The following is a 24264-nucleotide window of genomic DNA, read 5'->3' on the forward strand; positions in this document are numbered from 1 at the left end:
TATATGTATATACAATATATTATATTATAAAACTGAGGGCGGGGGCCAGGTAAATGACCTCGGAGGGCCGCATCCGGCCCCCGGGCCTTAGTTTGGGGACCCCTGTGATAGTCTATGTACAAAGAAAATGTGTCCAAATGACATATATTGTTACAAGTTCCCTGTACAAAGCTCAATTGAGTTTTGTACGGGGAACTGTAACAATATATGTCATTTCGACACATTTCTTTGTACATAGACTATCGTATGTTTGTATAGATACTTTACAAGTATTCTGGGATTTTGTATAGTAATATAGCCACCTCCCTATTATCCGTCAGATCCTGTTACAGTAGAGTCTCACTTATCCAACATTCTGGATTATCCAACGCATTTTTTAGTCAATGTTTTCAATACGTCGTGATATTCTGGTGCTAAATTCGTAAATACAGTAATTACTACGTAGCATTACTGCAGATTGAACTACTTTTTCTGTCAAATTTGTTGTCTAACATGATGTTTTGGTGCTTAATTTGTAAAATCATAACCTAATTTGGTGTTTAATAGGCTTTTCCTTAATCCCTCCTTATTATCCAACATATTCGCTTATCCAACATTCTGCCGGCCCGTTTATGTTGGATAAGTGAGACTCTACTGTATTCGACATTCGGCCCGCCCGTTTATGTCGAATAACCAGAACTCTACTGTATATACCTACAGTAGAGTCTCACTTATTCAAGCCTCGCTTATCCAAGCCTCTGGATTATCCAAGCCATTTTTGTAGTCAATGTTTTCAATATATCGTGATATTTTGGTGCTAAATTCATAAATACAGTAATTACTACATAGCATTACTGCGTAATGAACTACTTTTTCTGCCAAATTTGTTGTCTAACATGACGTTTTGGTGCTTCATTTGTAAAATCATAACCTAATTTGATGTTTAATAGGCTTTTCCTTAATCTCTCCTTATTATCCAACATATTTGCTTATCCAACATTCTTCCGGCCCGTTTATGTTGGATAAGTGAGACTCTACTGTACTTTTTCTGTCAAATTTGTTGTATAACATGATGTTTTGGTGCTTAATTTGTAAAATCATAACCTAATTTGGTGTTTAATAGGCTTTTCCTTAATCCCTCCTTATTATCCAAGATATTCGCTTATCCAAGCTTCTGCTGGTCCATTTAGCTTGGCTAAGTGAGACTCTACTGTATATATACCTAGGCTATATATAGAGAGAGAGGGGGGGGGTTATATATACCTATAGTAGCCCCCAGCCAAGTTGTTGAACTTGTGGACTGAAAAGTCGGCAGTTTCAATCCGGGGATCAGGGTGAGCTCCCGCCGTTAGCCCCAGCTTCTTCCAACCTACCGTGTTTCCCCGAAAATAAGACAGTGTCTTATATTAATTTTTGCTCCCAAAGATGCTCTAGGTCTTATTTTCAGGGGATGTCGTATTTTTCCATGAAGAAGAATTCATATTTATTGATGAACAAAAAAATGAACATTTATTATATACTGTACAGTAGTTGTCATCACAAACCAGCATAACCAGACAAACTGTGAATCCTATCAAGAATTTCTTGTTATTACCAATATTTCCATGTACAACACTTTATGGTATGTACATTTACCGATCCTGCATGTTCTGGTGTTCTGTTCGGTGGGCATGCTTCCAAACAAAAACTTTGCTAGGTCTTACTTTCGGGGAAGGCCTTATATTTAGCAATTCAGCAAAACCTCTACTAGGTCTTATTTTCTGGGGATGTCTTATTTTAGGGGAAACAGGGTAGCCGTTCGGGAACGTGCAAATGTGAGTAGATCAATAGGTACTGCATGGCAGGAAGGTATTGGTGCTCCATGCGGTCATACTGGCCACATGACCTTGGAGGTGTCTACGGACAACGGCGGCTCTTCGGCTTAGAAATGGAGATGAGCACCAACCCCCAGAGTCGGATATGCCTAGATTTAATGTCAAGGAAAACCTTTACCAAAAACCTTACATCCCTATGACCCAAGTTTTCAGGATTCCTTCAAGTTTCCTTCAAGACAGGGAGTGGAAATGTTTTCCCGGCGGAGCCTCTGATGGCAAAAAGGCTCCCCAGTCCCCCTGCTTCCGCACACCAAAGAGACAACACTTCTCATGCTTGACAAAGCCTCCCTTTCTCAGTCCCACAAAGCAAACGTGTGGAGAAACTGCAAATCCTCGCCCACGCCTGGGGAGTGAACAACGCTTTATGAAGATGGTTTTCAAATAGCTCTTTTTTTTTTGCGGCAGCGCGCTAGAAGAAAGGCACTTCAAACATATGGTTTTTGCATACCTGAAGAGGACTGCCTAAAACGGTGCTTTGGAAACTTTGGGGAACTGATAAAAAAAGGGTTTTATTTATGAATTAAAAGAGTTTCAAGAGGCTGGCATTCCCCTGACAGTGTGGATCTGCTACGCCCACTCATTCTCAGAGTCTTTCCATTGCAGGCACATTGGGGAGTGTAATGCAGCTCCTCATTTGGCTACCGACCGGGAATTCTAGCTTTATTGTTGCCTGTGTAAAGTGAGAATGGTCTGAGATATGTTTCTCCCCTTTTTGTGTGTGTTTCCTTTATTCCTGTGAAGTTAAATTAATTTTCGCATTGAGTATTCATGTGTGTTTTGGAGACGCAACGTCTGAAAGCTCCCTCCTCGAAAACCATCCAATCCCCAAAAGTTTTGACAGAGGGATATGGCAAAAATATTCCCATAATTTTGGCCAAGATGGACCATCTCGGCATAGCGAGATTCCCGATTCCTTGTAAACTATCTCACCTTGAGCATCAAACAAGGCCAAGACACTAAATAAGGTTGGTGGTTGCTGCCGTTTTGCGCAAAACGGTTCCGCGAAACCAGTGTATTTTCCTAAGCGTGCACAGAAGACAAGCGCAAAAGGTACCACTTTATGTGGGGAGGCTAATTTAACTAATTTTACGACACCATAAAAACTTCCAGCAGCATGTGGAAAGGAATGAGGAAGTACTCCATCAAGGACTCGGTGACACAAGTGGACGATGAAGCGGCAGCTCCCCCTGTGGCCGGAATGGAGCATAACCTCATGAAGCCAGAAACTGGAAAATGTTAAATTACCCCTGTGTCTGTCTATGTGTTGTATGTCTAATGACATTGAATGTAAATACTGTAAATTAATAAATAAATACATTGCTGTATAATCCAATTCAATGCAGATAATAATAATAATAATAATAATAATAATAATAATAATAATAATAATAATAATAATACTGGGATCTGCACGCATCATTCGAAAATACATCACACAGTCCTAGACACTTGGGAAATGTTCGACTTGTGATTTTGTGATATGAAATCCAGCATATTTATCTTGTTTGCTGTGTCATACAATAAAATAATAATAATAATAATAATAATAATAATAATAATAATAATAACAACAACAACAACAACAATACTAATACTGGGATCTGCACGCATCATTCGAAAATACATCACACAGTCCTAGACACTTGGGAAGTGTTCGACTTGTGATTTTGTGATACGAAGTCCAGCATATCTATCTTGTTTGCTGTGTCATACAATAAAATAATAATAATAACAACAACAACAATAATACTGGGATCTGCACGCATCATCCGAAAATACATCACACAGTCCTAGACACTTGGGAAGTGTTCGACTTGTGATTTTGTGATACAAAATCCAACATACCTATCTTGTTTGCTGTGTCATAATAAAATAATAATAATAATAATAATAATAATAATAATAATAATAATAATAATAATAATAATACATCACACAGTCCTAGACACTTGGGAAGTGTTCGACGTGTGATACCAAATCCAGCATGTCTATCTTGTTTGCTGTGTCATAATAAAATAATAATAATAATAATAATAATACATCACACAGTCCTAGACACTTGGGAAGTGTTCGACTTGTGATTTTGTGATACGAAATCCAGCATGTCTATCTTGTTTGCTGTGTCATACAATAAAATAATAATAATAATAATAATAATAATAATAATAATAATAATAATAATAAACTTTATTTGTATTCCGCCCTATCTCCCCAAGGGGACTCATTAATATAGTGTCAAGCAAACATTGTCCCACACAAAGCAGCAAAACCAAGGAGAAATACTGAAACTATGAACTAATATAAACTCTGCTTAAACATTCAACTATATTTTAACACCCACAGAGGAGAATTCAACAAAACATAGGCCTCTGACTCTTAAGCCTGTTGCCTTACCTCAGCGTGAATTGGTCCACCGTTGTGTTTGGAGCAATAGATACCACAAAGGTCAAGACATCTCCTTGCTTGACGGTCTTTGGTATATACTGGATGGCAATGTTGCTATCCAGCCGCATTTCGCTCAAGGAAGGGCTGCCTCGGGACTGGTAGAGGAAAACACTGCCAATTCTCTGCAAAGGGGGTCCCGATTCGTCGATCTCGTTGCGTCCGGGCCGGATCCCGTTGTCCTTCTTTGGATCCTCCTTTGCACAATCCCCTTTCTCGTCCCCTTGTTGGATCGCGTAGTAAAGTTCCACCGGACTCCCTTCGGACTGATTCAGGAGTTTCTTACGGCCCACCACGGTCGGTGGGTTGAACCAACTGGGAAGGAGACCCAACTCAGCCACGCACAGGCCGAGAGCCCCTTTCAGGCGACAGCTGCCACGGACTTCTCTCGTCTCTCGGAAAGCAAAGACTCGTAAGCACGGCAGCTTTTCCGTGACACTGTAATCATCCCAGTCCCTCCCGACAATATAGAAGAGTATTTGGACTTTGGGTCTGCTCGGATAGATTTTGTTGTTCATGATGTATGCCTTCAGCTTCCAGTTAAAAGAGAACTTCGGAGCAGTTGATCCAAATGAATTGGAAGGCGACAAAAGATCCGGGGGAACCACTTGTTCAATGGAAAAGGGTCCATACGTTGCCTTCACGACAGGAGGCCGCTTGGATTTATAGATGAGAAAGGATTCCACTCGGGACTGCAGACTAGAGTTCCTCATGATATCCTGGTTGGCTTCTTTAAGAAAGAAGGAGACGTCCGCATTGTGGATGTGATAACTCACGGGCAGGTATGTGGGCAGCAAGGAGAATTTCTGGATGCTTTCCAGGATCCCCCGGCTCTCTGTAACTGAGAACAAGGAAAAGAGAGTTTATCAGTTTGAAAGCTAATACTCATATCTCTACATCTACATTTATGAGGGATACAAAGAAAATGGGGCCCATGGTGGCACAGTGTGTTAAAGCACTGAGCTGCTGAACTTGTGGACTAAAAGGTCCCAGGTTCAAATCCCAGGAGCGGAATGAGCGCCTGCTGTTAGCCCCAGCTCCTGCCAACCTAGCAGTTCAAAAACATGCCAATGTGAGTAGATCAATAGGTACCGCTCCAGCGAGAAGGTAACGGTGCTCCATGCAGTCATGCCAATGGCCACATGACCTTGGAAGTGTCTGCGGACAACGCCGGCTCTTCGGCTTAGAAATGGAGATGAGCATCAACCCCCAAATTCGGTCACGACTGGACTTAACGTCAGGGGGAAAAGGTTACCTTTACCTTACAAAGAAAATTGGTCATTTGTCTCATAACTGATGAGAAAATGTGTCTTTGCCCAACAGGATAGCCCAGGCATGGGAAAACTAAGGCCCGGGGGGGGGGGGCAGATGTGGCCCCCTGGATTCTTATTTCAGGCCCTCCTCCTTTTTCCCTGTCCTCTGAGCATAAAGACATGGTGGCTCGCCTCACCCTCATGCAGAAAGGACAGGGGAGGAAGGCACACAATAGTCGAGAGCGCTCTCAGCCACCTCATGTCTTGTCCTCCTCCTTGCATTAGGATGGTATGGCTGTGTCCTTATGTCAAGAGGACGGCCCAAGGATAGCACGGAGCCCTCCTCCTGGCATAATGTCAAGAGGCCAGCCCGAAGATAGTGGGAGGCGGATAGGGGAGGAAGGCATGCAGTAGTCGAGAGCGCTCTCAGCCACCTCATGTCTTGTCCTCCTCCTTGCATTAGGATGGTGCGGCTGGGTCCTTAGGTCAAGAGGATGGCCCGATGATGGCATAATGCCAAGAGGCCAGCCTGAAGATAGTGGGAGGCGGACAGGGGAGGAAGGCATGCAGTAGTTGAGAGCCCCCGAGAGCACTCTCAGTCACCTCATGTCTTGTCCTCCTCCTTGCATTAGGATGGTGCGGCTGGGTCCTTAGGTCAAGAGGATGGCCCGACGATGGCATAATGCCAAGAGGCCAGCCTGAAGATAGTGGGAGGCGGAAAGGAGAGGATGGCATGCAGTAGTCGAGAGCACTCTGGAGCACTCTCAGCCACCTCATGTCTCGTCCTCCTCCTTGGATTAGGAGGGTGCGGCTGTGTCCTTATGCCAAGAGGACAGCACAAGGAAGGCACGGAGCCCTCCTCCTGGCATAATGCCAAGAGGCCAGCCCAATAATAGGGGGAAGAGGATCGGGGCAGTCGCCACATGTCTTGTTTTTCTCCTAGGATAAGGATGGAGCAAGCAATCTCATGCTTATGCCAGGATCACAACCTGAGGATGACCTGAGCCCTGTCCCATCCTCTTCCAGTCCCACCCTCTCACAGACTCCCTCCCTCCCGGGCCCATCCCACCCAGCATGTCCCGGCTGCCCTTCTTCCTAGCCCACTTCTCTCGGTCAGGCCCACAATACAGCCCCAAGGCAAAAAAGTTTGCCTATGCCTGGGATAGCCGGTCAAAAAACTGCCAACTGCCATGTCATCTTCCACCCAGTATGCAATGGCATAGATATAAATAGAGACCTTCTCCCCATATCAACATCTCTACAAGTCGACGTACGAAAAAGCTAGTTTATTTCCCCCAATAAACAAAGTTTACATATGCATGGGGCAACTGCCAAAGGACGGGGTCATTGATTAAAAAGTGTAAACACTCCATCTGACACTTTTACGTAACAAGGCTGCCGCAACGGTTGTCCTCATTTGTACAATATGTACAATTATTATTTTTAAAAACTATTTTAAAATAGGGTTGCTGTGAGTTTTCCGGCAGCCCATGAGAGCCTTCGACAATGTATTTTAAACTATGTACCAAAATTCTCACCATCTCATCAAGCAGAAGAAAATGACTTTTTTATTTTTGAGCACAAGGAAAGATAAGCGAGGATTTACATCTCTAAGAGGTCTCTCTTATTCAGTCATCTATTTGCACAGCGGGGAACAACGTAAGATTTGCTTGGTTTAGGCCAAAGGTCTTTCTCGTCGAGCATCCTGCTTCCTACAGGTGTCAATCAAAGACTTCTATATCAAGCCCATAAGCAATGTATGGAAGCTGTTGGTCTTTCAAGTTGATGCAACAGAGCGAGCGTATACCTGGACCAATTTAAGTGACCAAGTTGCGGAAAATGTTCAGTCCTTGTTCTAGAAGAATGAGGAAGTACTCCATCAAGGACTCGGGTTACTACATTCTCTCGCAACTGAACTTTCAAATATAGTCTTGCTTTGATCCATTCAAATGCTACATTTGGGAATTTTTATATTTGGGATGTTTTCTAACAGTGATGGTGATTTCATGTCAGATGCCAGCTGCGATGTACTCAATATGCAAAAACACTCATTCCTAATCGATCGCAACTGTGACACGCTACCGACTACAACATCGTTGGATGAAAAATCTGGCGCCGTTTTTTTTTTTTTTAATTGTCAAATACTAGTCACAGAATCCAAACCACATTAATTCCTGTAACGAGGAATTAATGAGAAGCAGGGTTGGGGGGTTGGAGAGGGTTTCTTTCATCTTTATTAAGACTGCAGCCTCATTCATTCTTGAAGATTCCAGATTCACTCTGTGTTTACGGCTGGATGAAATACAGGCCAGCACTGAGGATGCAACTTTACAAATTCAAATGGCAGGATCGTTGAGCGTTGAGTCGTTTAATTCATGGTTTCTATTAATTGCAACCCTATTCTTACCTCCACCCACTTCAGAGATGGTTTCATTAGATTATTAATTTAGTCTTCTATAGTGTCGGATACAAAAACGTGTCCCGTTCTCACCCCGCTCCCGTTTCTAAGTTCAATGTACAATAAATTAGGGTTTTACAGGGGAAAAGGGGTGTCTTTGTCTCCTCTATTTCCCCATCCACTTCAGAATGGCCTTGCCCTCTCAATGAGAGATAAAGAAAAGGTTGCTTTTGGCAAAGGCAACAAAGGCACACCGAGAACGAAAGGCCTTGATAGCCAAACACACGGAAAGGCAACTGTGCAAGCCAGACGGGCTCACCATCGCGGAGCTGCCTCTCTTCTAACCAGAGAGGAAATGTCATGTTGTGAATTTCAATTGGAATCCTTCTGGAAGCTGACAGCTGCCTTCCCAAAACAGCCCAGAGGCCAGCAATTTCAAAACAGAGCTTGCACTTTATTCCGCGGAGAGAGGCGGCTCCAGGACAACAAAGCAAAGTGACTCCCCAACCCCCAGAATCCCTTCACCAAGCTTCGAAGCATCATCTGGGCTTCAGCTGGGAGAAGCCACGGCTGGCCACGCGTGTTGGGTGCATTGGTGAACCTAGACAGGTAAACCTTCACGCTTTCATTGGCCCCAAACCAAAAGAAATCATGTCAAGCATTTTCTCCACAGCAGAGGTTGCTCCTTTTTTCATGGGATGATTTTCTGACTTCAAGACTTGTTTTGGAAATCACTTGCAGCTATTTGTCTGCAAAGCTCAACACTCTGTACATAAAATAATACGTTTTGCACAAATATTTGCACTAAAAGGCTATTATGTGTTAATAATAATAATAATAATAATAATAATAATAATAATAATAATAATGGTGATGGGCACATTGGGTGCCGTGCCAAAAGATCTCAGCCAGCATTTGGAAACAATAAACATTGACAAAATTACGATCTGCCAACTGCAAAAGGCCACCCTGCTGGGATCTGCACGCATCATCCGAAAATACATCACACAGTCCTAGACACTTGGGAAGTGTTCGACTTGTAATTTTGTGAGATGAAATCCAGCATATCTGTCTTGTTTGCTGTATCATAATAAAATAATAATAATAATAATAACACATCACACAGTCCTAGACACTTGGGAAGTGTTCGACTTATGATTTTGTGATACGAAATCCAGCATATCTATCTTGTTTGCTGTGTCATACAATAAAATAATAATAATAATAATAATAATAACACATCACACAGTCCTAGACACTTGGGAAGTGTTCGACTTGTGATTTTGTGATATGAAATCCAGCATATCTATCTTGTTTGCTGTGTCATAATAAAATAAAACAATAATACAGTAGAGTCTCACTTATCCAACATAAACGGGCCAGCAGAATGTTGGATAAGCAAATATGTTGGATAATAAGGAAGGATTAAGGAAAAGTCTATTAAACATCAAATTAGGTTATGATTTTACAAATTAAGCACCAAAACATCATGTTATACAACAAATTTGACAGAAAAAGTAGTTCAATACGTAGTAATCTTATGTTGTAATTGCTGTATTTACGAATTTAGCACCAAAATATCATGATTTTTTTGAAAACATTGACTACAAAAATGCGTTGGATAATCCAGAACGTTGGATAAGCGAGTGTTGGATAAATGAAACTCTACTGTAACATTACTGTGTCCCCTTTGGGGTGAGAAGGGCGGAATATAAATACTGTAAATAAATAAATAAATAAATAAATAAGAGACACTCACAGGAACACCTCAGCAAGCGAGAGTCCAAAAGTGGCAGGTTAAAACCCGGAACCTCAATCAGTGGCTAAGACTGGAGGAGAGACAGAAGGCAGGGTGACTGGGAAATCGGTGGACAGACTGCGCTCTGGCATCACGAGATGCAGAGCCAATCTTAAGAAATGGGGCTATAAAGTGGAGTTTTTAACTTTTGTTCATGGTTTTTTAATACATTATAGCCGTATTTTCCATTTGCTTCTGACACGATAAATAAATACCACCACTCCACATACACATTCAACACCATCCCTGCCCTTTGCACCACCACCTCACCTTGACACCAGAAATGGCAAGCATCCTGGTATTATCGCAGGTCTTCTGCTCAAGTATGGATTTCCTGTCATTTTTCATACAACTCTCCAGAAAAATAAGTCAACACTGCAGGACGGCCATGGAGATACATGCATTCTGAGCCAAGAAAGACATGCCCACCCTGAAAGGGTGACCTTTGATTACAAATAGGTCTGCATCCCTATTCTACCATCGTCCCTTCGACAAAAAGGCTTGTCAAATGTCAAAAGACATGGTACCAAAGAATGGTAATCCTTCCAGAAGTGGTCACTTTCAACGCAGCATTCAAATGTCAATCTTGTAAATGTCGAGGAAGGATAAAGAGAGAGGGAAGGGTGAAGGATTCAGCAAAGGAATTTGGGAAGGATGACATTTCTGTAGCAGTCGGGATGACTGTTCAGAAGGAGGGATGCATGGTACAGAGCAAGCATCTTAGAACAAACCAACCAACATCTCTAATCTATGAAGACTCCACGAAAGATCTTTCATTGGTACAGATCCGTCATCAGCTGGGTTCAGGGCTCTTTGAATAAGGGTGAACTACAACTCCCAGATCCAACGTTAAACACCCACTAAACCAGGCCTGGTCATGTTGGGTCTGTGTGCCAAGTTGGGTCCAGATCTGACGTGCTTTCTGGATTCAAGTGAACTACAATTCCCAAAATCAATGTATGCAGTATGTTCAGTTGGTCACGGGACTTCTCTGTGCCAGGTTTGGTCCCAGTCCATTGTCAGTGGGGTCACCATTCCAGTGAAGGTACTGCAAGTCCCATTATCCGTGGCAAATTTGGTCCAGATCCATCATTGGTTAGGTTCACGGTGATATCCAGATATAAGTCAAGTACAATTCTTGTAAATCTTGCTGAATTCTCCCCAAGTGTCTTTTTCAGTTGCTGATCAATTCCTCTGTGAACTGTGTGCCATAGGAAAGGGTAGGAAAGGGTTAAGGGAGAGGCAGTGGGTGGGCTCATGCAAATTAAGGATCCATCGTTGGTTGGGTTGACAGTACTCTGGATGTAGGTCAAGTGCAACTCTTGTAAATCATGGTGAATTGTCCCCAAATCTCTTGTTCTGTGAACTGTGTGCCATAGGAAAGGGTTAAGGGAGAGGCAGTGGGTGGGGTCATACAAATTAAGGATCCATCGTTGGTTGCGTTGACAGTACTCTGGATGTAGGTCAACTACAACTCTTGTAAATAATGGTGAATTGTCCCCAAATCTCTTGTTCTGTGAACTGTGTGCCATAGGAAAGGGTAGGAAAGGGTTAAGCAAGAGGCAGTGGGTGGGCTCATGCAAATTAAGGATCCATCGTTGGTTGGGTTAACAGTACTCTGGATGTAGGTCAAGTGCAACTCTTGTAAATAGTCGTGAATTGTCCCCAAATCTCTTGTTCTGTGAACTGTGTGCCATAGGAAAGGGTTAAGGGAGAGGCAGTGGGTGGGGTCATACAAATTAAGGATCCATCGTTGGTTGCGTTGACAGTACTCTGGATGTAGGTCAACTACAACTCTTGTAAATAATGGTGAATTGACCCCAAATCTCTTGTTCTGTGAACTGTGTGCCATAGGAAAGGGTAGGAAAGGGTTAAGCAAGAGGCAGTGGGTGGGCTCATGCAAATTAAGGATCCATCGTTGGTTGGGTTAACAGTACTCTGGATGTAGGTCAAGTGCAACTCTTGTAAATAGTCGTGAATTGTCCCCAAATCTCTTGTTCTGTGAACTGTGTGTCATAGGAAAGAGTAGAAAAGGGTTAAGGGAGACGCAGTGGGTGGGCTCATGCAAATTAAGGATCCATCGTTGGTTGGGTTAACAGTACTCTGGATGTAGGTCAAGTGCAACTCTTATAAATAATGGTGAATTGTCCCCAACTCGCTTGTTCTGTGAACTGTGTGCCATAGGAAAGGGTAGGAAAGGGTTAAGGGAGAGGCAGTGGGCAGAGTCATGCAAATTAAGGAACCCTGGGATGTCCCTTCTGGAGGAAAAACAGAACATCTAGGATGAAATTGTCCCTGAATAAAAGATTTCACTTGGGTGGGGAGCAGAATGGTGTTTGTGGAGGACACTGATAGGTTTGGGCTACATGTTCACTATAACCTAGATGTCAGTGGAGAAAGGACCATGGGTGTCTCCTGCTCAGCTGTTTGTGGAAGCGGGGGTCTGTCTGTGTATATGGACACCTCCTCCACATACACACATACACCTTTTTCACTTTTATAATGTGTATAGATAGATATAGATTATATATGCGCTCGAGGCTCTTATCCAGTTCCTTCATAGCTTCCCTAGTCTTTTTCTAGCTTTGTCGTGGCAATCTCCATTTAAATTAATAACACAGCGGTGGCATAGAAAATATTTTGATAATGTTGATCTCTTCTTCACCTGCTTCAAAGTGATGTCAATCTTTTTTCGTCTCCGCTGCCGTGCCGCGTTTACGGCGTTGGGGCTCCTTTCATAATTTTCGTGCGTTTAATCCCACTTTCCAGACGACACATCCTGCCTATTCCATTAAACAGATTAAATGATACCCAAAAAATCCTTGTTTGACCTCTTGCCAACAGAAAACCATTCCGATCCTTCATATTGTCTTGTGATCGCGGTCTCTTCTTGGGTATTGGCTACAGAGCACAACAATCATCTTTTGTTCAGAATGATTCCTCTATTTTTCGTGGTCCAATACAGACCGGCGGCACTTATTTTGCAACAATTTGATCCAACTATTATTTGAGACGAGGCAAAAGTAAAAAGACCGAAATTCAAACTTTCTCAGGCCGCAAATATTTTTTTAGCACCTCACTTTCATGCAAAATTATCATGAATAAATAAACTACGGTGCAAATAAACCATGCTATACAGAAGGAAAGTTTCAATGAATATCAACACATGAAACTTCTTGTGTCGTATTTCTTATTTATCATGGACTCACATTAACATGGAAAAACTGCTTTGCTAATTAACTCAATAATTGGCACTAAAAATGCACCACTTGGCAAGCATAAAACCGTAACACTCACCGTATGTATTTCTAATAATTAGCTTTCAAAAATGCATACCTGGACAACACTGGGTACATAAGCTAGTCTATGCACATAATAAAAGTGAAAATATGTATCTCCTGCCTCCACAAATATCTATGGTTCCCACTACTCAGGAGACACCAATGGCCCTTCTTCCAATGACATTGCAGGTTATTGCGAGCGCCACAAACATGTCCAAGAGCCCTGCCAACATTCCCCAACATCCTTCCATTCAGAGACAATTTCATCCTAGATTTTTTGTGTTTCCTCCACCACAGACATCCCAGTGTTTCTGACTCTCTCCACTTATTTGAAATTTGCATGGCCCCGCCCACTGCCTCTCCCTTAACCCTTTCTTATTCTTTTCTATGGTACACAGCAAACAGGGGAACTGAACAGCAACTGAACATATGAGATAGGTTTGGGGATAATTCACCATGATTTATAGGACTTGTAGGGACTGGGATATATAGTTCACCAGCAATCTAAGAGCACTCTGAACTCCACCAATGATGGACCTGGAACTCACTTGGCACACACAATCCCCATGACCAACAAAAAAATACTGAAGGTCTTTGGATGGATTTAGAGGAGTTGTTCACCTACATCCTAAGTGCACTATGAACCCAAACAATGATGGATCTGGCCAAACCTAGCATGCATACCCGATATGCCCAAATTCGAATACTGATTGGTTTTGAGGGAAATTTCCGTGGACATTTTGGAGTTGTAGGTACTGGGATGTATAGTTCACCTACATTCAATGAGCACTGTGAACTCCACCAAAGATGGAATTGAACCAAACTTGGCACACAAAGTCTCCATGACGAGCAAAAAATACTGTAAGCCTTTGGGGGAAATTCACCTTGATTTGAGGGAGTTGTAGTTCATGTTAATGTGGGATTTGTGTATAGATAGTGTTTAAATGAAATTTGTGTCTAGCATGTATTGCATCATCCAGGAAATGCTATAGTGTGTAAAGAGTTAATTTAGTAAGAAGCTGTATTGACCTTGGATATGTGGCTGGAGCCAGAGAGGAGTGTCCAGACTACAAGTGTGTTTGTATATAGCTGATTGCATCAGATGAGATCTGTTTCTGCCTGCTGAGAAGATCTGTGCTGTTTGCCTATTGTCCTGTGTCTATTGTCTGCAAGTCTGTTTGTCTTGTCAAGTAAAAACTTTGTAAATACTTTTTAACATCGTCTCTGACGTCCCTTCGTTCTGCGCTCAACTGACATCATACATCTGCTGCTACGCTGCGCGCATTACTCTGACAGTTCATCTACATCCAGAGAGCACTGTGAACCCAAACACGGATGGATCTGGACCAAACTTGGCACACAGACCTAAAATTTGAAGGGGTTTGGGGAAACTGGCCTTCCTTTCTGGGAGTTGTAGTTCACCCACAACCAGAGAAACTGTGACCTCCACTGATAATGGACCTGGACCAAACTTGGCACACAGGACTCCAATGAATAACTCAACTTACTGGAGACATTTGAAGGGACTGACTCACCATAGTGGGAGTTGTAGTTTACCCTACATCCGAAGAACATATTGATCATCACAAACTTTAAGTACTGATGGGTTAACCTGACATGATGGCAGTTGTAGTTGTCGTTAATCCACACAACCTTATGCATTTTGTACAATTAAAATTTGACTTTTTCAAATAACCCAGGCAATGCCGGGTACCCCACTCTAGTCTATATATATAAACTAGCTGTGCCCGGCCACGCGTTGCTGTGGCAAAGTGGTGGTGGTATTGGTTAAAAATTGTTGTGTAATTTTTATTTGACGTTATTTGTATTTTTTTAATTAATTTTATTGTAAGTGATCTTTTTATTTATTATATTTTATTATTGTATTGTATTAATTTTTAGTGTCTTAAATTATTTTTAGTGTTTTTTATTATTTTTTATTGGGTTGCTAGGAGACCAAGTTGGAGGAGCTTAGCCTTCTAACTGGCAGCAATTGGATAAAAGCAATTATTCCTCTCTCTCTAATTAGGACTTTATTTTTCTTTCCTTTTTGTTGTATCAACCTAGAGGCGTGGATGATGGGTTGTGTTGTCGAATTTCGAGGTTGGGGGCCTGTAGTTTTGTTGTTTTGTGGGTCGCCGTGATGCCATCATTCTTTTATATATATAGAAGGGTAATGGGTTCACGGCACCGGACAAAACAACTAAACTAAATGCCTCACAACCTCGAAAATTGACAGCACAACCTCTCATCCACGCCTCTACGTTCATACAACAAAAAGAAAAGAAAAATAAAGTCCTAACCACAGCAATGCGTGGCCGGGCACAGCTAGTTATTAATAAATTGTAATCTTGAGTGAGTCACACTCTCTCAGCCTTGAGCCACATTCTCAAAAGTTCCAGTGAAATTTAATGGCTAACAACATAAAAGTGAATTGTCTCCCAAATGGTCATTGCAACACAGCAAGTGTACAGACCTTTCTTTGATTCGGTATTTTTTTTAAAAAGGTATGCCTGTATTATTTGGTTAATGTAATGTAAAAAGCGAGGTGCTTCAAAAGAACTCAAGGACGGAAGCAGCTCTGGTGAAAATAGATCAATGGGTACCATACGAAAAGGTATTATTCAATAAGTGGCTCACAGAGCATTATGCATATATATTACATTAATAGCGAGAAAAAAGATGGAATAATAGGGCTTCAAAGCCAAAAAACAACCTCTCCTAACTTATTAAAAGAAACTTATTCCATTAGCATTTCAAATTTGTCAGTCCTGCGTACGTTTACATGCTTTCTTGTCACCATTTCCATATAGATGGTGGTGGCGGTGAGGAGAAATTCATTCTCTTCCCCAAGGCACAGCTCCTTCAATTCTTCAACTTCATGGGTTAAACCGCTAACTGCAGGAAATCTGCCAACTGGGAGGTTGGCAGTTCAAAGTTGCAAGTCAGGGTGAGCTCCCGACTGTCAGCCCTAGCTTCTGCCAACCTAGCAGTTCGAAAGCAGGCAATGCGGGTAGATCAATAGGTACTGCATCGGTGGGAAGGTAAAAGGACCCCCCATGGCGGCAACACAATCAGAGGACAGGCTCCTCGGCATGGAAAATGGAACTCTCGCCATGGCCAGAGTTCAGCATAGCTTCCAGATGCCGGAGATGAAAAATTGGGAACTCAAGATAATCCAGTTCAAAGCAGATTCTGGATTACATAGCTGTGTGGAAGGGCCTTGAGTCTACACTGCCATATACTCCAGTTCAAATAAGAAAATCTGTATTTTATAGGCAGTGTGGAGGATGACATGAAGGGGGCGGGGCCTAAAGGGGGCAGGGCATAATAATAATAATAATAATAATAATAATAATAATAATAATAATAATAATAATAATAATAATTGATGTTGCCATCCCAGGTGACAGTCGCATTGATGAAAAACAACAGGAAAAACTCAGCCGCTATTAGAACCTCAAGACTGAACTTCAGGTGGTTCCGGTGGTGATGGGCACAGTGGGTGCTGTGCCAAAAGATCTCAGCCGGCATTTGGAAACAATAGACATTGACAAAATCACGATCTGCCAACTGCAAAAGGCCACCCTACTAGGATCTGCGCGCATCATCTGAAAATACATCACACAGTCCTAGACACTTGGGAAGTGTTCGACTTGTGATTTTGTGAAACGAAATCCAGCATATCTATCTTGTTTGCTGTGTCATACAATAAAATAATAATAATAATAATAATAATAATAATAATAATAATAATACCTATTTAAAACACATATCAATAACTAAAAACTGATATAAATAAAATAATTGATTAAAACATAACATACAATACAACATATAATGACCAAGCAAAATGAGGTTAATAATACAAACATCAACCACTATGGATAAAAGGGGCCTACCCTTCTGACTGGTAGCCAGGGGGCGAACGGCTCTTCCTCATCCTTTATTGGACTTTATTTTTCTAGATTTTTTTGATTGAAAGTCACAGATTGGATGACTATGCCTTTTGTGACTAAATTGGGTGTGATTTGGTTCAGTGGTTTTGTTGTTTACTCCATGGTAAAAACGCACATTACATTTATATATATATATAGATTAAGGAGGATCACCAATCCAGGACACTCCTTCCCAAATCTTGTGCTTTTCCCATTTCTTGGACTACAAGGCCCACCACCAACATGGAGAGATGATATCTGCTGTCAAATACATCATGAGGTGAGGAGATCAATGTTGGAATGGTGGTTTTTGAAGTCACCGCTATTATTCAGACTGACAGGTTTTGTTTTAATTGATAAAGCGCAACTCAGCCAAACAAAGGCGGGCAAACAAACACGCACACCTTGAAATCCCCAAAAGATAGAGAGATGATCAGAGAAAGATCACATAACAAAGGGGGATAGGGCTTCTTTTTTTTTTCTTCTGAAAAGTTGACAATGTAATAATTATAGAGGGAAGTAGGAGGATGAAAGGAAATTGCAGTGTTTCAAACAAGAGCCGTCAGAGGAGCGAACATGAAAGAATGACGGCGACATACAAAACAAAAACACGGCACATTACGAAAATCAAAAATATACACTCCCTTTAATAAGAGATGCAAGAGGAAGGTGCCGTCCCTAAAAACAACACCCAGGTAATGGCCTTACGATTGGCTCTTGGCGAAAAGAAAAAAGGTAGGAACCATCGACATATGCCACAAAGGGCGATGCTGATTCGGAGTGGGCTACACCAGATCCGTATCACAAAAGCCTGCGTGGCCACTGGCCAGGCGCTGAGCCATTTTAGTGGCTGGGAAGTGTCCGTACTGCACAACACTGAGTTAGTCTGGCAGCGGATTGCATGTGATACAAAATCCAGCATATCTATCTTGTTTGCTGTGTCATACAATATAATAATAATAATAATAATAATAATAATAATAATAATAATAATAATAATAATAACAACAACAACAATAATGTCACTAATCCTGACTACCTCTGGTTTCGTAGAAGTCCATTGTGTTCAATTCATGATTCCTGCTCAGCTGGGTAAAAGGAAGAACACGGGAAGGTGAGCCAACATAAAAAGGCTTTGATTGTGTTCTGGGTTTTGCAAAACATTTAAGATAACAAAACCATTTTCCCGCGAAACTCCAGCACACCTGAGGCATGCTCCTCAAGGTCTGGCAAATGGTACGATACTTGGAAGATTTAATTCAGCTCCGTCCGCAATGAGATTCTAATGAACTTAATCCACCGAGCCTTCTTGAAGTTTTCTCAGGTTAAGTTCATCCAAAGTTCCAAAAAAAGCATTAGTATTGCGAATCACGTCGGCAGCATTAGCATAATTTCAGCATTGTAGACTCTCTTATTCACTGCCAGGTTCCAATAAGGAAGTCAAAATACATGCCTCGCAACCTGAGCTGACAGAACAAAATCGATTCCCTGTCAAGAATGGATTTTTGAATACAATGGTGTTATGGAAATCGGAGCTGGCAACTGAAAAGAAGAGTTCATTGTGGGACGACAGCTCCTTTGCGAGATCATTACAATGCTTATTGCAATCGTGGTGCCATTAGATCAAGCCAGACATTTTCGCAGCAGCTATAATTTTAAGTAATTTCTGGACTGAGGATTTCTCAGGTCTAAACTTTTACCCGGCTATACCGGGCAGAGAGGCTTCCTACAAAACCCAGGCACTCGCTCAGATCTTACGAGGGTTGAATGAAAAGTAATGCCTCCACCTTCGTGACTTGGGTTTGGATGGGAATATTTTAATAAATCAAATGCAGAAATAATCCTTAGAATGTGCTCTTTAACTACCACTATTCACCTTTCCACATCATCACCAGACAATGGGATACATTTCTGCCAACGATGAACAAGTTTTCTGAAGCTGTTACAGAAGAAGTCGACACTCAGTTTCCGCAACCGGCGTCTCACAGGACCCATCGTGCACAGATCTTCCGATAGCCAAGGAAAGCAACAATGTGACCCACACGTTCTTGTGAAATGCCAATTATGCTTGAAATTTGAGTGATACCACGATCGTCCTGTCAACCTTTTGCTTGTGAAACGTGGCGGTTGCTGTCACAGGCTGCCCAACTCCTTTGTCACGCAAGTCAGATGTTCCCACCTCAACATCTTTAAACTTACTCGCCCAACGACGAACAGGACTCACATCAACACAATCCCCATAAACAGCTTGCGTTCTCTGATGAATCTCCTTTGGGGCGACACCTTCTGCTGTCATGAATTCAGTGACTGCACGTTGCTTAAGTCGCATTGACCAACCATCTGTGCAGGGTTCCATACTTCGTACTTTAACAACACAACCATTCAATGCTAAGGCTTCCCTGTCTGCGCAGGGTTCCATACTTCGCACTTTGACAACACAACCGTTCAATGCTAAGGCTTTCCCATCTGCGCAGGGTTCCATACTTCGCACTTTAACAACACAACCGTTCAATGCTAAGGCTTCTCCGTCTGCGTAGGGTTCCATACTTCGCACTTTAACAACACAACCGTTCAATGCTAAGGCTTCTCCGTCTGCGTAGGGTTCCATACTTCGCACTTTAACAACACAACCGTTCAATGCTAAGGCTTCTCCGTCTGCGTAGGGTTCCATACTTCGCACTTTAACAACACAACCGTTCAATGCTAAGGCTTCTCCGTCTGCGTAGGGTTCCATACTTCGCACTTTAACAACACAACCGTTCAATGCTAAGGCTTTCCCGTCTGCACAGGGTTCCATACTTCGCACTTTAACAACACAACCGTTCAATGCTAAGGCTTTCCTGTCTGCGCAGGGTTCCATACTTCGCACTTTAACAACACAACCATTCAATGCTAAGGCTTCCTGCCAAATGGAACAGTAGAGGAGAGTCTACTGAACAAGCCAGGACCAGGACTGCCATCGGTTGCGGAGTTACCAAGGTGGAGGCATTACTTTTCATTCAACCCTCGTACAAGTCTTTGAGACACAGATAACAGGGGATATCCAGAGCGCGTAATGGTATGAACAAGCGAGCACACATTAGCAGGCTCTTTGTTTTTTTACAGGTCATTAAGCTAAACTCATCTGACCAGCTCTTCAGCTGCAAATAAAATCCCTGCTTTTCTGGGATATTAAAATAGGATCTGGAGAGGGTTTTAAAAAAAATACAGGCAAATATACGTAAGATTATATCATTAACACTACAACTGGGCCCATTCATTTCCCAGTACTTCTCAACCTTCCGAATGTCACGACCTCTTAATACAGTTCCTTGTGTTGTGGTGACCCCCAGCCATAAAATGTATTTTTGTTGCGACTACGTAACTGTTATGAATCACAATATAAATATATTACTCCCAAGACCAACAGAAAATACTGGAAGGGTTTGGTGGGCATTGATCTTGAGCTTGGGAGTTGTAGTTCACCTACATTCAGAGAGCACTGTGGACTCAAACAATGATGGATCAGGACCAAATCTGGCACGAATACTCAATATGCCGACATGTGAGCACTGGTGGAGTTTGGGGAAAACAGACATTTGGGAGTTGTAGTGTTTTCTGATGGTCTTTGGCAACCCCTCTGACACCCTCCTCAGTGTCTCAGTGAATGAGGAAGTACTCCATCTAGGTACCGCTTTATGCGGGGAGGCTAATTGAACCAATTTACGACTCCATAAAAACTGCCAGCAGTGTGCGGAAAGGAGTGAGGAAGTACTACCCTCAAGGACTCGGTGTCACAAGTGGGCGATGAAGCAGCAGCTTCCCCTGTGGCTGGAATCGAGCATACCTTCATGAAGCCGGAAGCTGGAAAAATGTTAAATTGCCTCTGTGTCTGTCTATATGTTATTTACTTACTTATTTATTTACAGTATTTATAGTTCACCCTTCTCACCCCAAAGGGGACTCAGGGCAGAGGACTTGATGAAGTACTTCCTCATTGTTCCGCATGCACCTGGACATTTTTCTGATGACGTAAATTAGTTAAATTATCCTCCCTGGATAAGCGGTCCCTAAATTTCCTACTTGACAGATGCAACTGTCTTTTGGGTTGCTTAGGTAAACAACGAGCTGGGGCTATTTAATGATCGGTCACTCAATCCGACCCGGGCTTCGAATTCATGACCTCTCGTTCAGTAGTGATTTATTGCAGCTGGCTACTAACCAGCTGCGCCACAGCCCTGCCCCATAGACATGTTGTATGTCTATGGCATTGAATGTTTGCCATATATATGTACATTATAATCTGCTCTGAGTCCCCTTCATAGTGAGAAGGGCGGAATATAAATACTGTAAATAAATACATACATAATGGTGGACTAGGTAGTTCTGGGACGGCTGATTTGACGTGTCGTTTGGAGAAGTTAATTTTGGGAGTTATAGCTTCCCAGATTCACAAATGATTCACCTAGGAGATGCGACCCACTCCCTTCCTTTTCCAACCTCTAAAGGTAAAGGTTTTCCCCTGACGTTAAGTCCAGTCGTGTCCGACTCTGGGGGTTGGTGCTCATCTCCATTTCTAGGCTGAAGAGCCGGCGTTGTCCGTAGTCACCTCCAAGGTAATGACTGCATGGAGCGCCAATGTTACCTTCCTGCCGGAGCAGTACCTATTGATCTACTCACATTGGCATATTTTCGAACTGCTAGGTTGGCAGGAGCTGGGGCTAACAGCGGGCGCTCATTCCGCTCCCGGGATTTGAACCTGGGACCTTTTGGTCCGCAAGTTCAGCAGCTCAGCGCTTTAACACATTGCGCCACCTCTACTGCTAGGTAAATATGATAAATAGCTGGTCCCTTAAGCCGGAAAGGTCAATTCAGCAGAAGCAATGGCCGTATCATTAAGAAAGTAGATTTGGGTTTCTCTCTCTTTCTCTTAACTTTTTTTAACCAGTGTGACTTCAGTTTGAGCTATTGCCTGGCCTTCTAGTTTTAATTATTGGGATTTTTTTCCCATTGTTTTGTGTGGAGTGTAAAGAAACACAGCCTCCGTCTAACTCACAAGGAGCCATGGGAAGGCAAAGAGAGAAGTGTCCCCATGAAAACAGGAGTCACTTCGAACATGGCTGCAAATGTCAGGGTGTGACCTTTTCAAAGGCCCAAGAGGAACTCGAGGGCACAAACCCCGAAGGAGAAAAACCTCTCCGGGGAGCAACGGATGAGTAGATTTTAATTACTCCAGAGAGGGTGTTTTAGCTTGTTTTCAAATGGCACACATTTCTGACGACAGCGCTCACCGGGCATCCATGGAATAAAGGCGACTGCAATGTGAAACATCACTTGGGGTAAACATCACGGTGAAATATAAATGTGCCCAGTCTTTCCGAACACAGCTGAGAAGGATGGGAAGACAACAAGAAGGTGTCCATAATAAACCAAGGAAGAAGGAGTATTATGGGACTGCTGAAAAAAGGTGTATTGGTGTAATAATAATAATAATAATAATAATAATAATAATAATAATAATAATAATAACAACTTTATTTTTATACCCCGCCCCATCTCCCCGAAGGGACTCAGGGCGGCTTCCATGGGGCCAAGCCCGATAAAACAATCAATATCAGTAACACGACTATAAAACAATTATACCAGTAAAACATCAATAGCAATAAAACAATCGTTAAAATCGGTGTATTTATTTATTTGCAATATTTATATTCCACCCTTCTTTCTCACCCCAATGGGGACTCAGGGCGGATCACAATGCACATATACATGGCAAACATTCAATGCCATTAGACATACGACATAGACACAATTGTGACACTGAGTCCTTGAGGGTAGTACTTTCTCATTCCTTTCCACAGTTTTCATGATGTCGTAAATTTATTTATTTATTTTGTTTATTTACAGTACAGTAGAGTCTCACTTATCCAACGTTCTGGATTATCCAACGTATTTTTGTAGTCCATGATTTCAATACATCGTGATATTTTGGTGCTAAATTTGTCAATACAGTAATTACTACATAGCATTACTGCATATTGAACTACTTTTTCTGTCAAATTTGTTGTATAACATGATGTTTTGGTGCTTCATTTGTAAAATCATAACCTAATTTGATGTTTAATAGGCTTCTCCTTAATCTCTCCTTATTATCCAACATATTCGCTTATCCAACGTTCTGCCGGCCCGTTTATGTTGGATAAGTGAGACTCTACTGTATTTATATTCTGCCCTTCTCACCCCGAAGGGGACTCAGGGCAGATCACATTGCACACATATAAGGCAAACATTCAATGCCTTAACATAGAACAGAGACAAAGGCAGGCTCCGAGCTGGCCTCGAACTCATGACCTCTTGGTCAGAGCGATTTGTTGCAGCTGGCAGCTGGCTGCTCACCAGCCTGCGCCACAGCCTGGCCCAGCTAATTCGTTAAATTAGCCTCCCCGCATAAAGCGGTACCTAGAATTTTCTACTCAACTGATGCAACTGTTTTTCGAGCTACTTAGGTGGACAGCGAGCTAGGCTATTAACGGACTGATGACTTGAAGGTTGGGTTGAAATAGTTGCACTTTGTCCTCTGTCCCGAAGCACTTTATAACTTTACTATAGCACTTTAGTTCAATTTGGCCACTCCATACTATCCCCCTCCACCATCCTGGTGGTTCGTTGTATTTTATTTTACTTTTACCTACTTTATGTTTTAATGGGCTTTTATGCTTAATGTAATGTACTGTTTGCATAATGTGATTTTACTGTGTTTTATTCATTCTAAAATGTTTAAATTGTTGTACTTGTTTACTGTTTTCGGGCCGTTGTCCCATGTCAGCCGTCCCGAGTCCCTGCGGGGAGATGGTGGCAGGGTAGAAAAATAAAGTTACTCACTTACTTACTTGCTGACCTGAAGGTTGCTGATTTGAATCCAACCTGGTGAGAGAGCGAATGAGCTCCCTCTGTCAGCTCCAGCTCCATGCGGGGACATGAGAGAAGCCTCCCACAAGGATGTTAAAAACATCAAAACATCCGGGCAATGTCCCCTGGGCAACATCCCTGCAGACAGCCAATTCTCTCACACCAGTAGCAACTTGCAGTTTCTCACAAAAAAAAGTTTCAGAATTCAGATTAACTGCATTGAAGTGGATTATATGGCAATGGAGGCTCATGTAATCCAATTCAACGCAGTTCAATCTGCACCAAATGAGTCTACACTGACAATTATAAAGCAGTTCAAACTGCATTATATGGCAGTGTAGACAGGGCCTCCGTTCGAGACTTAGGAAAGAGAGAGTGTGTCCAATCAGATGCAGGAAGCATAAATGAACAAC

The 24264-nt window shown here is 42.2% G+C and overlaps 1 protein-coding gene across 2 annotated transcripts in view; it reads right to left on the reverse strand.

Annotated features, from left to right (window-relative positions):
• tmem132d (transmembrane protein 132D) overlaps positions 1 to 24264 on the reverse strand; it is a 230956-nt gene that overhangs the window by 172065 nt on the left and 34627 nt on the right. For both annotated transcript variants that reach the window (XM_008113638.3, XM_008113639.3), the window contains exon 2: positions 4248 to 5136. In XM_008113638.3, the coding sequence (XP_008111845.1) occupies positions 4248 to 5136 (889 nt within the window). The remainder of the gene's footprint in view (positions 1 to 4247; positions 5137 to 24264) is intronic.

Source organism: Anolis carolinensis, chromosome X (assembly GCF_035594765.1).
Source record: "Anolis carolinensis isolate JA03-04 chromosome X, rAnoCar3.1.pri, whole genome shotgun sequence".
Taxonomy (NCBI): domain Eukaryota; kingdom Metazoa; phylum Chordata; class Lepidosauria; order Squamata; family Dactyloidae; genus Anolis; species Anolis carolinensis.